Source organism: Pararge aegeria, chromosome 10, assembly GCF_905163445.1.
Source record: "Pararge aegeria chromosome 10, ilParAegt1.1, whole genome shotgun sequence".
Classification (NCBI taxonomy): Eukaryota; Metazoa; Arthropoda; class Insecta; order Lepidoptera; family Nymphalidae; genus Pararge; species Pararge aegeria.
Window position 1 is genome coordinate 15204995 of NC_053189.1, and position 17524 is coordinate 15222518.

The following is a 17524-nucleotide window of genomic DNA, read 5'->3' on the forward strand; positions in this document are numbered from 1 at the left end:
CGTCGTGAATTGCCTTTTAAAAATAAATAACAATGTATTAAACACAAACAACTATTAATTTTTTTTTTTAGTTTTATCTTAAAAACCAATGATATTCAGATTAATGTATGCATAACAGCATATTATCGAAAAAGCGTAATTTTTAAGTAGGTATTATTTAGTAAGAATATTAAATATGAGTGTTATTATATTATTTTATAGGTTATGACGAAGCATGGTTCTCTATATCCAGATTCGGCAATCCACAAGTTCGGGTTGGACAATACAAGTTCTGCAAAGCTTCCTGGATAGGCTCCAAGAAGATTTGGCGATGCGTGAACCAAGCGCGTGGGTGCCGAGCTAGGGTTATAACTCTTGACGGCCTTTTTGTGAGAGTTGATAAACATCACAATCATTAATATAGTTATTCTTATATAATTACTCAGTCCGTCCAAAAATAACCTTATCAGCCAGGTGTTAGGAAATTGTCCTGAACCGAATTCTTCAGGACAATCCTAGAGCCTTTTAAGACACAATCATAGAGCCTCTTAAGACATCGGGCTCGGTTTCTATCTGATGATACTGAACGGGAGCGTCGGCTTTACGTACTGGTTACTGAATTATAGTATTATAACTTGTTAGTATACTAACATTTTAATGTAAATTCGTCAAAAAAACGTAGAGGCTGCTAAACAGCCTTTTTTTTATAATGCTTGACATTATAAAAAAAGGGTTATGAGTTGTTGACATTTGGATAGTATAACTTGATAATAATAAAAATTTTGAAGAACATTTTTATTTCTTGCTTTTTAGTTGTTTATCAAAGTCGGTTTTATTGTCAAAAAATGATTTTGGAAATAAAAATACATTAAATACTAACTCCGCGTGCCTGATTCAGAATCTTTGAAGAAATAAATCATACACGTTCATAAACATTCATAGAAAACGTAAGATTTAAAAAAGTTGTTATTTTTGTAAAATAAAGAATTATATTAGTATAAAAAATATTTGAATTATTTTGTTGGATTGGTTACTATGTAAATGGGAAGTTATTTATAACAGCGGCGAAAATGATTCCGTTGACATTATGAATTGTAGGAAAAGGCGGAAAACGTAAGGGACTTTGGTCAGAAGAAAATTTGGAAGCAGCTATGTTAGCTGTTGGGAATGGCCAGCTTACGAAAAGAAGTGCAGCACGTAAATACGGTATACCTCGACAAACGTTGTGTGATCACTTGAAATCGGGAAGCACTGCGAAACGTATGGGACGAAAATGTGTCCTTAGCAAAGATGAAGAGCAAGAACTAGTAAAGAGTATAAAAGAGATGAAAAAAAATGGAACGCCTATCACTTGTGATTTGATACGTAGACAAACATATCTATATTGTGAAAGATATAACATCAGACATAATTTTAATAACAAGGCTGGTCTAGCGGGTAGACATTGGCTTCAATTATTTCTTGAAAGAAATCCAGGTCTTCATAATAAAACCATGTGAGAATATTTAGTAAAACTAGAAATGTCCGAATGTGAAGTAGGTCTTTACAAAAATTTGGTTAAATGATGTTTTTTTGATTGCTGTGTTTTAGTAGTAAATCAGAAATATAATCATTTATTAATCGTTGTTTCAAAGTGAGCTTATTATCTTAATGTATGTTATCTTATTTAATATAGATATATACACAATTTTTATCTTATTTAATATAGATATATAAACATCTTATTATACGAGTATATCGTTGATCAATAATAGAAGAAAAAAAACTTAAGAAATGAAAATAATATGTAATAATGGTAGGTAATTGATTAAATTTTTATAAATTGCCTTACAGGAGTAGCTCAGCGTGCCTCGTGGTCACAAGAGAATTTGGAGAAGGCTATGCGAGCTGTAGAAAAAGGCCTGTTATCACAAATAGCTGCTGCAAAACGTCACGGTATACCAAGACGTACATTAAGAAATCATTTGAAACTAGGAAGTAGCGAAAAACGCATCGGAAGGAAAGCTGTATTGAATAAAGACCAAGAGGGTGAATTAATTAAGGAATTTCAAGATCTTCAGTCAAACGGCACGTCTATTACCAAAAAATTTATACGTAGACAAGCATTTCTGTTTTGTGAAAAAAATAAAATACCACATAACTTTAACCAAAAACTTGGGCTTGCTGGATCTGCCTGGCTTAAAACGTTTCTAGAAAGAAATCCAAAGGTTTTTAAACCAACTAAGATTGCTTCTCATTGTACTCTGTACAAAGGGGAATTCCATTAGAACACAATTTTAAAATGTTTTTATGTTGAATTGTTACGCTGTTTTATTCTGTTCATGGGTTAAGTGAGATGTATTAGAATCAATACATAGTTATCAAATCAGATCTAGTAAGATTAAATTGTTCGTCTGTTTAAATCCTTTGATGCCTATAATATTATATATGAAGTGGTTGTTGTTAGGATATTACAGTTACTGCATCTATAATTCAGTTTTAATAAAGTATATATTTAAGTGTCATTTACTCTGTTGAAACTTAAATGTCACCGCACTGTGATATTATTATATTCAGTTATAAATTATACGTGTTACTTGGAGATAAATTATATGTGTTACTTGGAGATAAATTATATGTGTTACTTCGAGCCAATGTATTTCATTTTGCCTTCAATATAAAAAGTTAATACCCTATTTTTATAATTGGCTACTAAATTCAAAAGTTCAATTACTTTAGAACTCATAATTTAGGAATATTCATTAAGTTTAGCTTATAATAAAAATAATAGTTACGGTTAATTTTAAGTACCATTACAGTGAAGCGATGTTTAAAATATATTCTTTTTTCTCAGCTGGAATAAAGGAATGTGACAAAATAAAGTTCGAAATTACCAAGTTCGGAAACCCAACAATCTCCTGGGGCAACTATCGATTTATTAAGAAGCTGAGCCGACGTTTGAAGACTTGGTGGGAATGTACTGCGAGGAAGACTCATGGTTGCCGTTGTGTCGCCGTCACAGTAGAAAACCGCCTGGTTAAATTAAACGGATGGCATAATCATCATTAATTTGTTTTAAATAAGCAATTCGTACTTCATTAATGCGCGGTTTGCATAGGCGGGATACAAATTTATCCCCCAATTTTATCCACTGACAAGAAATCAAATTTATCTGTCGACCTGCCAAATCCCAACAACGGGGTAAAGGAGAAGTTTACCCTCGTTTAATTACATTTTGTTATATGGAAATTATTTCCAACCATGTGTCCATGCGCGGTCTTAAAATTGTGGGAGAAGCCAAACATTTTGTTCTTTACTCTTGAAGTAACTGTGTCCTGCCGTGCTAGCAGTGCTGATGATAATTTTAAGATATTTATGTCCGTTTTCACTAAACTAAGGAAACGCTTAAATCGGATGCCCAATGATTTGGATGATGCATAGATAAAAAAAAAATCGTTTCAAAAACTGTTGGATGACTAACTAACTAGTTAGGCGCAATTAAAATTTCAACGATCCGGGAGTGCGTAATGTTTAGAGAACTCGTAAACTGTCACTTGGCAGATGAAAAAAAATATAAATTCTGTTTCTTTAATACCTTTAAATATGACACTACGGAAACAAAATAACACACCTTGTGGCAGGAATCATAGACAAATTAGGTGGTTTGAGTTGCTTAGTGAAAATCGATTGGTGAAAGGTAACTCTATGCCTGAGAATCTTCTTTGGTTAGGTGTTACTTACTTATTTCTTGTATGTCTTTAGTGAAAACGGGCATTAGTGACGTAATTTAGCCCAAACATTTGATATTTCAAAGTATTGAATAGTCTGTTAGTTGAATCATTGCTGCTTTCAGAGACGCTAATCAAATGCTTTGGCTAATTATTGCATGTCTCCTTTACAATTAAGCTTGGATTTCTAGGTAAATATATTCCATTTTATTAAATAAATAAGCTATTTTTAAAGGAATACATACTACGTAGTAATTACTAGTTAGAAAGGTTTAGTGTTATTGAAATACAGTAAAAACTGACTGGGGATATATGGGTTTAATAAAACTGCCATACCCATAAATCTTAGCCCGCTAACATCTTAGTCTGCATGATCATTTATCACACTAGGTGAGATTGCAGTCAAGGGCTAAGTTTTACTAGTTAAAAAAAAAATTATGATATGAATAGTAAATGTATTAATAAAAATAATTGATATTAGGTGAAAGGAAGAAATATAATAAGGACTACTATATATAAGTATAACAAAAGAATGAAAATATATTCCATTTCTGTCATTCTGTCATAAGTAGTCGTTGAATATTATTTTTGTTACGAGTATATATAAACAATATATATACAGTAATTTAATTAATTCCAGACTAAAATTTCAAACTTACTATGTACTTTACAACTGCAATCACTTAGTTGGTCAAATAGTTTAAAGAGACGCGCTCTCGTACAAAAAAATATACGTACTATTACAAATTCATATTAATATTAAGATAAGCAGAAAATAAAATTGTTTAAATTTAAGTAAGTTTATCTCTATAACGATTAATGATTAATATAAAAAAAATGTAATGATGCACATCGAAATTTCGGTATCGGTGGCGAAAAAAAGTATGGTTGAGTTGCCTGTCATCAATAGCCTATAGTCCACTGCTGGACTATAGCACTACTGGTCTCTTCCAAAGGAAGGTTTTCCCATAATCACCACGCTGGGCTGGGTGATTACAGTAGTGTCACAGAGGAGCCTGCTGAGCGTTCAACGTTATTTTCATATAGTTGCCTCGTACGATACGCGGGAAGAGTAGGTCCAAATCCCGCTGGTTCTCCAATTTTGATGTGTAAAAAAAATCTAAATTAAGAAATTGTGTGTAGCATTGTGAAAATGCATTAATTAAAGTTCAAACATATTAAGTACCACTGAAAGCAGTAGCCCCTGTACAAGATTTTCTCGCTCGCAATCCAGGTGCTGTTTTCGAGTGTGGAAACATTTGAACATCGGAGTTATGGATTTTATTTGCATTGTATTCAAGGTCAAACTTGCCTACAATTCTTAAGCTCGGGCTTTTGACAGAACGTCTTTAAAACAAAAATCAGAAGTACAAGATTTGCGGTTCTCAAACGATTGACATTAAGCTCATTTTACTTTGAAGATACAAAGTTTAATACTCGTTGACATGTTCTCGATTGCGAATGAGTAAATCTTGTACTAAGGCTGCACAGTGTGTGTGTAAAGTAGGAAAATAGATTAGTGTTAAGACTTACGTATTCACGTTTTGTAGTTTTATAATTTCTTAGTGATAAATGTTAGCAAGTTATCAAATTAGAATGTAAACTAACATTATGACATAAAACCTTTGGTTTGTTAGTAAGTATAGAAAGTAGTAGTAGAAAAAAGAACTTTAGCAAAACTGTTGATGGTACGAATTGAACATGCAATTTTGAAATTGGCTCATCACGCATATTTACCAAATTCATTATTTATGTAGCCATTTGAATAATATATTATATATTTAACATACAACACATTTGTCATCAAATATTTATTTGATTTTCATTTGCTAAGTGACCCCTAAAATATATTTTTTACACTACCTTAGAATATACAAAAATATAAATAGTTCGTTTTGTAAATTTTTCAGATATGTGCCTTTTTCGAAATTGCGTGCTCAATTATTTTGAACATCTAAATTGATGGATCTGAGTGCAGTTGCAATTTTTTCACAGCGTTCACGTAATAGGCTTGCACTTCTTTCTGATTTGACAAATAAAAGTTTTGTTGAACCGAATCAGAATCATCGCCGCTATCTTCATTTATGTATGGATTTTCATACGGCCAAATTTAGTAATACTCGAAGATTTATAATTCGAAGATTCCAATCTTCAATTATCAATCAAGTGTGTCAAAAATCCATCCATCCTTTATTTAGTATTTCAACTTAATGGAATTGTATTCGAACGAATTCATTGCTATCTATGTTCTTGTAATATTAAAATGTTTATAATTAGTTTAAATTTTTAGAATTTCAATCGTGTTTCAATTAATTTGGAGTTAATAAAAGTAAAAAGTTCATTTCGTTTTTTAATTTTCTATTGGTAGAGTTTTTTTTTTTTGTACATAACCATAATCATGTCAATAGTCATAATAAAGTAAAATAGGCTTACGCTTCCTTAAAAAAGTCATCAGGCATTCAGATATCCTCACGATGTTTACTTTCACCGTTGAATTTAGTGATATGTTCATTGCTAAACGCACATAAAAGAGAAGTAAGAGGCTTGTGCTGGAATTCGCACTCAGCTCCTCGAAAGTGAAGTCGAAGTCCTACCCACTGGGACTTGGCTAACACTGCTTCATATATTCTGAGGTCTAATTATTTAAATTTGGATGGATGGAAGATATCGCAATGCGGTGGTTAGGCTCTGAAATTATTCCGTTTACTTTTATTGGTAGAACGATTTTTTATCTGTGGTAAGTAAAATTGAGCCCCAAGGACAAATTGGAGGGGAGTAGAAGCCGAAGATGCCTGAGGGGTCGGTGGAGTTCTAGAGGGTTTTGGGAGCTCGGATTGGGAAGGAAGCTGCTTTTGATCACCTCCAATGGAGAAAGTGGCTTGACTAAGTCAAGACCCAACCAGGACAGTTGAGTTATCTCTATTTTTATAAGGGCAGATAATACATCTTGATTTCTTTTCAGAGCCGAAGTTTAGTTTGTCGCAAAGAGGCAACTTAGTTGTTCAAATCGGCGAATGGAGGTTTAATAAACATGCATGCTGGGGTTCAAAGGTTCGATGGACTTGCATTAAGAAGAAGTCGGGCTGCACCGCTGCTATAACTACCGTGGATAATGTTATAGTGAAGACGTTGGGGTCACATAACCATTGAAAAATAGTGGTATATTGAAATTTTACAATAGCAATAATTTTAAGGGTCAAATGTTAGAATCTTAAGGCTAAGTTGTTGCTTATTAAAAACTTTTAGTGGCTACGTTTCGCATGATTTGCAAATTTCAATTATAATTTTATTCTGGCATGAAATTTGGCAGTTGTGTATTGTACGCCATATGTATTAAAACTGAAAATACTCATTAATTTGGAAACATATTGTTAATGTTTTAAAATAATTAGAAAAAATTTAAATATTTTTTAATCATTTTAAGTGAGAGATGTTTTGGTTTGTAGAATTATAGTTTTAGTTTTTTTACATTCAAGTTAATGTCACTATTCTAGCATGTATGCTCTAAAATAGTTACAGGAACTATGTTAATAAATCTATCTTAATCAGTTTTACCTGAACTTTTAGATTCTATTAGGATACGTTTGTACTAAGGCATATTGTTTTGCTTAAAGAAAGGCTTATATTATTTTAATCTTTTAAATGTTCGATTACTATATGATAGGCGTGCTTACCTTACTAGCGATAAATGCCTTTGCTTAGATCAATTGTTGTTAGTTATTATGAACTTGAATGAGAAATCCATAAATCGTGCCTTTTGAAGTTCATGGAGTGATACTAATGGTTGTTTTAATCTACTTTAAATAATAATTTGTTTTTTTTAATACTCTAATTTTTTTAATTTAAATATACTGTAACTTTCTTGCATTATATCATATTTTATTTTACAGTATTTATTTCTGAAACCCATGTACATCATTTAAGAATGGATAATTTTGCAATAAAATACAATATGTGATGATAAATTAAATCAGATGTAACTTTTTTATATTTAATAAAGTCTTCTCTAATCCATATCACTAATTCATTAATTGTATGAAAAACAAATCACGAACATTGGTCAAATCATGTACAAATGCATCATGTGTCAGTGATTGTCAGAGCGTGCACTCTCATACTCAAGAAACATAAGTAAGAGTCATTGTAGAAATAAGAAAATTATAGAACCTGTTCTAACGAGTAATTATTTTAGATTTAATTCCACTGTACAATGACTCTCATTGTACAATTTAGAAAATAATAAAACCTGCTCTTGCGTGTTGTAATTCTTTTAGATCTAAATTCACTGTCCAATGAATCTCAGTGTACAAGTAAGGAAATTATAGAACCTGTTCTAATGAGTTGTAATTCTTTTAGATCTAAATCCAGTGTTCGCACAATCACAGCGTGGGAATCCGGTCATAATGATTGGCCAGTATCGTTTTAATAGGGTCAATAAGTACGGCAGCAGAACAAGATGGGTTTGTGTGAAAGCTAAGGCTGGATGCAGAGCTTCTTTGCACACCATGGACAACGCTATAGTTCGAGTTTGGGGTTTCCACGATCCATTGGCCCATACAAGTGCTAACAGATTTTGAAAATTAAAAAAAACAAATATGGATACACATTTCTACCACAAATTTCTTGCATTAGTCAACACAGCTTTGGATGTAGTGGATAGTTATCTAGGAAAAAAGGTTATTACGTCATCACTACGTTGGAAATAATACGTTATTCATACGAAGTTGTGTTGATTAGCGCAAGTGAAATCTATTTTATGAGTATATGCTAGCAGACGAATGTCGAAAAAACATGATGTCAAATTAAGATTCTGTAGCAATACGTAGAAAACTATCTCTCTATATAAAACGGTGCTTTTCCTATTTATAATACGATGGTCTTCAATTAAAGATATAAACAATCGAGGCTTTAGGGCGGAACTTTTAAACCTTAGCAATAAAGAGTAATAATAAAATAAAGAGTAACACACTCGAATTGTAAGATAGTTTTGTTACTATAAAGGGAGGATGGGGTAGTGTTAAGTGTTATTAACATTGGGCTGACCGCACATTGGTTGATATAACCTGAGCACTAGTTGCTGTATTCTATTTTATAATGTCACTATATACGCGCTCAGTCGCCTTTAAAATAGTATTTGTTCCTTGCAACTTAAATAAAATAATAAAAGTATTTTTTAACTTGCTCGTTTTCCTTTTCCGGCAATATCAACTCTGCTTTCTACAGCACATATCGCCACTGACGTAATGGTGGGATAAAAAGTAGCCTATGTTACTCTCTGGCATCAAAATCAAGTTGATTGGTTGCTTAGTTAGGGCTTAAAGTAAGGACAAACGAACAAACACACTTTCGTATTTATAAGTATGGATTTTTTTTATAAGATTAGAGATCAGTCACTAAAAAACTAAACACTTGCTCTACTTCGTTTTTTATGGAACTTCATGTTTAGTTTATATCTGTTTGAAAGGCCATATATGTAAAAAGTTTCTTGGTAGTCTTGCCTTTTGTACAGATTACAGACGCGTTCGAGGATCGACCACTAGGTCGATCCGAGGAACGAGATAGTCTCCTAAACAACTAAGTGCTTCGCAGCAATCGAGAGGTTGCTCAAGCTACATTAACCTGTGTATGGTCAGCCTTAGTTTAAACTAATTGTAGTTCAAAATTTAACTTCATAATCATTAGTATGGATTAATTTACAGAGTTAATTAACTTAAATGTTACTTAAGGTTTTGGTGGTGGATAAATAGTTTAATGCTTTTATTCATATTGTATGATCATGAGTAATGTTTATCTTATATCATCTTTATTTTCGCGTACTTAGATCCTAATATACATATTATATTCATGTATTATAAGTTTTTCATTCCTTTTTTTTATTTCATCACCCTGGGCTTTTATCATCGTACATTTACAGGGGCTCATCGAAGAAATCACTTTAGAGAATAGCCTTGAACCCTGTCCTTTTTAATGTTGAGATTTAAGTGTTCGGTACGAAACATTTATAAAGTTCAAGTTTTCAACTTTACTTTCAGTTTAAAGCACTTTCACTGTTTACTGTAAAGAAGGATCACCCAATTGGCCGAATCTAATATAAAAAAATATTCATGTGACAAAGTTCTTGACCGACATGTATAAGAGTGAAATATTCTAGACTATTAATAAATTGTAATGTAATCCTCAAAACTTAAAATGGTTCCTTATGTAAGTGAAAGCCTTGAGTCATTTTTTTATTTTAAAATACATTAAAACCTAATTCGGTTGTGCATTAATCCAGAGTTAAACTAACCTGAACTGAGGGTAAGAATATTATATTCTAGGCTGGTCTGGAACTGGATTGGTCTGGAATAAATTGTAATTCACAACACTTAAAATGGCTTATTTATTTTCAGTAAACATCATAAAGACAAACCGGGGTACCTATATGTTACTTGTCGGAGGACATCGGTTCTACAAAGAAAAGGAGAGTGGAGTGAAAATAAGGTGGCAATGTTCTATGAAATCTCGGGCCAAATGCAAGGCATTTGTCAAAACTATTGAAGGTTCGATTGTTGGAGTATCTTTGAACCACACCCATTAAATAATTCAAATTGAGACGTACTTTATTCTATCATGAATATTATCTGAAGGATTACTAAATTATGGGTCTTACTATGCTGATATAGATAAAAATATTACATTCTTTCTTACCTCGTGATTAGTACGCTATTATTTTGAGCATTAATCTTTTTTGATGATATTTATTTCCTATCTTAAGTAACTGTTACAATTTTTATATCCCAGACTACGAGATAAATTCAAGAATGCTTCAAAGTTTCTAACTATGTTACCGATTTTAATATTTTATATTACATTTAAAGTAATTGCCGCTTTTCTATTTAAATTTTAAGAGAGTTTAATGACGATCTTCGGAGATATAGGGCGTGACTGCTCAACTTGCATCAGCAAACACGCAGTAATACCCATATTTTCCAACAGTGTAAACTTCACAAGTTTCAATTATCAGTAGGTTTCGTTTTATTGTCGCATTGTTAAACATAAGACTACGAATGCATTTAATAAAATAATTAAGAGGTTGAAACGTGGAAGTTATATGCTATTGAACATATAGTGATGATGTCAGAGACCTTTGAATTTTTTATTAATTTGTTGTATATACAATATTAATTAATTAATATACAAATAAACAATTTAAACTTCGTGTAGATAATAAACGTTCCTTATAGTGATAAAGATCGATTTTTAATGTTGTCGACTCAAAAATTGTTGATAGATGATGTCTTCTTATTATTTATTGTTAGGTAGAAAATGTTTTTTAACTGCAAGCACGTTGCAAATTTCATTTAATGGCACTGAGGTGAAGTAGTAGACTAATTAAATAATCATCATTGTTGACTCTCACCGGTTCACTACAGGGAACGGGTTCCTGTGAGAATGAAAAGGATTTAGGCTTTAGCTTTTCCACAATTTCGGCCAAGTATAGCTCTCGCCTCTCAGGCATGCAGTTTGCCCACGATGTTTTCACTCACTTTTAAAGGTAGTGAACCACTACGCTATCGCCCCTAAATAGCATAATTGGGAGATAATATAATTTTTTTCTTATTATATCGATAATCTCTTTGCTATTGGTCGCTAAGTGAAAACCCAGCTTAAAACTTGCTATGAGGATTCTAGTTTTGTTTAGATTATTTTAAAGTATTATTATTTTTTATAGTATTATTATTATGTTTATTTTGAATATTATTAATTTTTTTTTGTATTCCTCTTAGTCTTAGAAAGGTCGTGGGTACATAGAAATAGTCGCTACTTTTAAGATTTACAATGTTTATCTAATACATAATTAATCAAATTGAGATTTATTTGACTCCCCTTTTGGTCCTTATTGGGAAATACCTAATGGTTTAATAAAAGTAACTTGAGCATTTGCTTTCGATAAGCACCGGGAAATTGAAACTGATGAAGACGAATAGCCACTGGAACTATACAATAATAAATATTGCACGGGTTGCGATTCGATTATGTTCGTAAGCAATTTAGGCTCGTCACAACAAAGCGAAGAAGGTGAGGTGTCGGGAGAACTACTCGACCATTAACGCCCCAGTCATGGGAAAAGAGATATTTTGCGAAAGGTAGGTAGATAAAATTAGGTGACAACTTTGATGATTGCAAATCTACCCACGACAAAACGTGAAAATAAATATTTTCTTCAAAATTATGCTACGTTCCTTACTACCATATATGCGAATACAATAGATGAGTACACTACTACATTTTACTCAGCACCGACTTTATTTCTTGGCTTTTAGTTCTATCACAAAGTAATTTTTTATAGCAAAAAATATTTTGTCACATCAATTACCTTATAGAGTTTTAGTTTTGAAAATTACACTTGTTTACAGGAGTAAAATCATATATAACAAAACGTGGCACGCAAATGTTACTCGCAGGCAATCATCGTTTCTCAAAAGAAAGAACTGTTGGTCTTATGACGAGATGGCAGTGCTCTGTCAGGTCTCGCACTAAGTGTAAAGCATTTATCAAGACGTTTGACGGAGAAGTCATCAAACTAGTACTAGTTCATAATCACGAATAGTGCCCTACGGATTGCTCTAAATGGATTAAAGCAATCAGATTACAAATAAAGTTACATATGAAATCTTTGGATTAGAATCAATTCACCCTTTTATAACCATCTTTAGCTCTGGGATGGATTTATTGTGCATTGTTCTTCGTCGGATCACAATCACGATTATGACGGCATGAGTTTTGCTTCGTTACATGCCATGAGTTGAACTTCTTTACAAAGTAAACTCAATGACGTTTCAACGTAAAATTAATTGATATGATTTTATAGTGAATTTTTTATGTTTAAATTAAAAGGGTAAATGAAAATGTACAATGTTTTATTTTAAATGTTAATTCACTCTTTATTTTCTCTTGGACTGTAGAACTAAGAGTTGATCTGCCTCTGAAAGCAGGGTTATAAGAATATTTCTCCACAGATTCCTAGCACATAAATGTTTTTGAGAACTTATCCATCTCTTACTATCAGAGCTTCGCAAGGTCTTTTATTACGAAAGGGATCATAGTTAAGAACATTTGTCCACAGATTGGTAGCTCACAAATATGTTGTAGAACTTCTCCATCTCTATGTCAAAACTTCTCAAGGTCTTTAATTATGACAGGGATCATAATTAAGAATATTCTTCCACAGATATCTATCTCTCAAAAATATGTTTGAGAACTTCTCTGTCTCCTATTGTCAGAGCTTTTCAATTTTAATTAACTTGACGCTTTATTCTGCGTCATTCACGAATTTGATTTATCATAAGTTATACGATTACAATAGTAAATTTATGTACTCTATGTTTACATAAATTTACTATTTAATTAGTCTTAGTGGCATTATAAATCGCGTAGCAGTATTTCATAGCCGCCATAAGATAATTATTTCTATCCATTACTCTTATTTGTTCTATGAAGCTAGACGAGATAAAGGGTTGACATAATTCTCTCGTAGCGAGAATGCTAGTGGAACCGCTGCTTGCAGAAACTACTGCGACTAAGATTTATATTTTTTTATTATCAACACATTATTACCAATTCTTTATTGCGATACCTTTCAGTTTATACATTTTCGAATTGTATTGTTTTTTTACAGTTCGATCGATTTTCACGAGACGTGGCACCCAAATGTTGCTTGTGGGCAAACATCGATTTTCCCGCGCAAAGACTTCTGGTAGCATGACTAGATGGCAATGCTCAGTTAAGACGCGCACAAAATGTAAAGCATTTATCAAGACCATCGACGGAGTAGTTGTTCAAGTATTTCTGAATCATAATCACCATACAATTTAAAACAGGATACAAGCTTTTTAATTTGTTTCGCCACGCACACAGACATGTCGAAGCATCAACATAATATTAAGACATTAAATGGATAACTATTTAGAACTGTATCATAAGTAAGAAAAGTTTTCTCATTAAGAAATAAATATATTGATCTGAATCATCATTTAATATAAGAAATTCTGAAATTTTAATAAAGTTGACTCTTTAGGGTCTGCGTCAATAATGAATTTTATTTTTAAAAATATGGGATGATAAAATACTATGTGAGCGAATATATTCTAGTCTTATTCGGAATTCTTTTATTCGCTAAAGTTATAATATCCCATTTACTCTTAAGACAAACCACTCGTACCTTTTAGGACTCAAAGTGGATCATTGCTTCCGTAAATGAGGTACAACAGTGTTTTTGCTTCTGTACGGTATATTGGATAATCTTAGGTATGGTTTTAAGAGATTTTTATGAGTGTTTTGGAATGTATGAATGAGTGAATACACTTTTATTGTACACCACATAAACATGTTTGTCATGTAGAAAAATTGTAAATAAAAATTTAACGAAAAGTATACAATTTGAGACAAGGGCACCCAGTCTCTCAAAGTTTATTTACGGCTCTACTTGAATATATATTTTCAAAATTAAACTGGAAAAAGAATGGAATAAATATAAATGGTGAGAACTTCAACCATTTAAGATTTGCTGACTACATAGTGCTGATTAGTGAGAATCATGACGATCTCTACTCCATGATTCAAACTTTAGACGAAGAGAGAGCCGGAAATGTGGACTAGATATGAACCAAAGCAAGACATGTAGAACAGTGTAGAGATTTCTACGGTCATCCAATCTCAAACAATTAACTATGTCAATGAGAACATCTCGTACATTCTCGGGCAAAGCAAATCTTTTGTGGATCACACAATCATAGAAGTGGAGCGACGAATTAAGATCGCTTGGAGCAAATATTGGGTATTGAAACATATTTTTAAATCAAAAATACCCTTAGCTATAAAAAAGAAGGCAATGGACACCACAATATTGCCAACACTGTTGTACGGGTGCCAAACTTGGGCTTTAACAAAAAAAGTTTTAAATAAAATTCAGATTTTTCAAAGAGCGGCTGAGTGAAGTATGCTTGGCTTAAGATTAAGTGACCGCCAAAGAAACGGAGCAATTAGAAAGAAAACACAGTTAGTTGACGCCGCGGAACTGGCGTGCAAACTGAAATGGCGATGGGCGGGTCATGTGGCGCGCTCTTAAGATGACCGGTGGAGCGAGCGAGTCTTGCACCGGTGGCACCGAGACCAAAGCAGGCCGCGCGGAAGACCGCGCGTTCGTTGGAGAGACGGGGCGAGGCTCGCCACTAATAGAGTGCAGTGGGGCAAGATGGTGGAGGCCTTTACCCGTAGATGGGTGCCCAACTAACTAATGCATGTTTATTATTTAGATTCTCTTTATTTTGTTTATTTCTTTTTTTTTTTTTTTTGTAATTCGATGTTTAATATGTTACTTGGGATTAAATGGCTTATTTATTTTATTTATTTTATACAATTTGGCGGTCTTATCGCTACATAGCTATCTCTTTCACGCAACCAATGGCGTATGTATTATGGTTTTTCTTTAAATGTATTGTTTTTCCAGTTCGAACAGTTTTTACTCGTCGTGGCACGCAAATGTTGCATGCAGGTAAACATCGTTTTTCTAACGCAAAGACTACTGGTGCTGTGACACGTTGGCAGTGCTCTGTCAGGACTCGCACTAAATGTAAAGCTTTTATAAAGACAATTGAAGGGGAGGTAGTGCAACTTCTACTGGATCACAATCACGATTAGCTCTAGTATAACTGCTTTGATTATTTTGTATGATTATTATTTTGTATGAGATTGATTATGTTTATTCATTTAAAATATTTAGGTATATTTATTATGTTTATTCATTTAAAATATTTAGGTATATTTAATAAAATAATGCATTGAAATTGTTTATTTATTTTGTACTTTCGAAAGTGACTGTCCGCTTTGTCCTGTGATATTCACAGTGTAATATTACTTCTTCAAATTCAGATTTAAATTAAGTTCTAGTTTTTAAGCACTTTTGAAACGTCAAGTCAGTCTGTCTGTGTCTCTACTTTCGGTACGGAAGGCAGATTTTACCTAGAAGAGCCGGCAAGAAACTCAGCACACTTCTCTTTTTCAGCATGAACTTGATTAGACTAAGCTTTGTACCCCAACACGATGGGTACTAGTAGTCAACTAAGAATTCCATCTGACCACTAACTTCATAATCTCTTTGTGTGTATATTCAAGTGTTAGTGGATGAAAAATTTCCTTGGACATTGTACCTAAAACAAAAAATTAGCAGACCAAGGCAATAATATGTAATAACTTGATATCGATGCCGATTCTTGCTATACAAATCTTTAACCTAAATTTGCAGGTTTAAAATTAGTGCTGTCCTTTTCAAACTGAATCACTCTGGGAAAGAATAGCACTATATTGACCCTGTCATTTGAGTCTAGTTGTAGTCCTGCCCCTTAAGTCTAGCTTCGAGATTCAAGTGCAACAGAATTGGCACCATTGAATTTGAAAATTATAAATAATCTGTATAAATTACAAAAGAAGATATTTCTATTTCGTGTCGTACACTAGGTAAATAATGTACCTGCGAATGCACAAAATAAACGTTTCGTGTATTCGCAAGCACGGCGTGGTAAGAGCAGGGTGTGCGGTAGTGCGTCATTAATAAGTTCCCTTAACCCTTCATGTCATTATTTATTTTTACCGCTTGACAGAATGTTCTTATACAAATGACAGCTGAAATGTTGTCCCTATTGGAAGGACCACATTTGACAAACGGAGTAATCTGGAACTAATTTTACGGTATTTTTAGTCATTCAAATATTAGTTCCAAGGACACAACTCTTATTACAGGTTCACAACTTACAGCATCAAAATGGTGTCAATCGATTGGAGACAAAAACAAAGTGTCAGGATGTCCAGTGGTAAAATAGAAATCAGTGTTTGACCCCCTGTAGTTTGACACGTGTTAGAATCCGGTTAAACAATTTGGTTCCGATACTGACCTTACCCAAATAAACACGAACGATATCGTGTAGAAACATATTAGGGGTATAAGTTTAATACAACTGAAATACCCCTAACAGGTTAGCAGGTCACCATTTCAGACTGCATCATCATTTACTTGTATGTGTGGACCTAGCATCTTAGCACTTCACCAACAACTTAACAACTTAGCAATCGAATTGCTAAGATGCTAAGGACTAACTTCTAATCGAATAAACTTAATTTTAACGCCTGCACGTTATTAGTATATCGCAACGCAAGTACTATATATTGCAAGCAGGTACTTATTATGAATATTTCTTTACAGTTGGATTCATTGTAACTCATCGCGGTACAAGGATGCTAGTTTCTAATGGTTATCGCTTCTCCAAGGAGCGGACTGTCGGAGCGTGGACGCGTTGGCAGTGCTCCATCAGAAGACGCACCAAGTGCAAAGCCTACATTAAAACCGTTGGAGGCAAAGTTGTCAAGATGTTCCTAGGACATAATCATCAATTCTGTAATTAATGAGAGCATTTTAAAAAAATACTGCAACTGCTCAGTTCCGTTTTATTATCAGGCACAGTCTTCGATCAATTATGTACTAGAAATGTCTAAGAATCTAGGCCATTTTTTTTTATGTTAGCTTATTTTCATTTTTTAATAACTAGTTACTATTCCAACGCTATGCCATGTTTTTTAGTAATGTCTGCAATGAAGAAATACGACCTTACTGAACTAAGACATTCCGTCAGTTTTATTGCTTTAACTTATGTTAAACACGAACGAGTACATTGGCTTTTAGTAGCAAACGAACGAAAAAAAGGCTCACAAAAGAATAGAAAAGAATATTTATTTTAGGATAATAATTCGTGAGGTAAGTCTTATTTTTCTCAGACACTTTTTGGATACAGCATATCTAGTATAAT

At 33.0% G+C, this 17524-nt stretch overlaps 1 protein-coding gene across 38 annotated transcripts in view; it reads left to right on the forward strand.

Moving 5' to 3' along the window:
• Positions 1 to 17524, forward strand: part of LOC120626775 (protein tramtrack, beta isoform) — a 548009-nt gene that overhangs the window by 114390 nt on the left and 416095 nt on the right. The window contains exons 5-6 of one of the 38 annotated variants that reach the window (XM_039894473.1): positions 1078 to 1474; positions 1813 to 1975. The exons of 35 other annotated variants lie outside the window; for them this stretch is intronic. In XM_039894473.1, coding sequence (XP_039750407.1) covers positions 1078 to 1474; positions 1813 to 1960 — 545 coding nt within the window. In that variant the 3' untranslated portion in view covers positions 1961 to 1975. Of the gene's footprint in view, positions 1 to 201; positions 307 to 1077; positions 1475 to 1812; positions 2262 to 17524 lie in introns of those variants that run through there. 2 more of the 38 variants (XM_039894479.1, XM_039894515.1) reach the window with 2 other exon arrangements.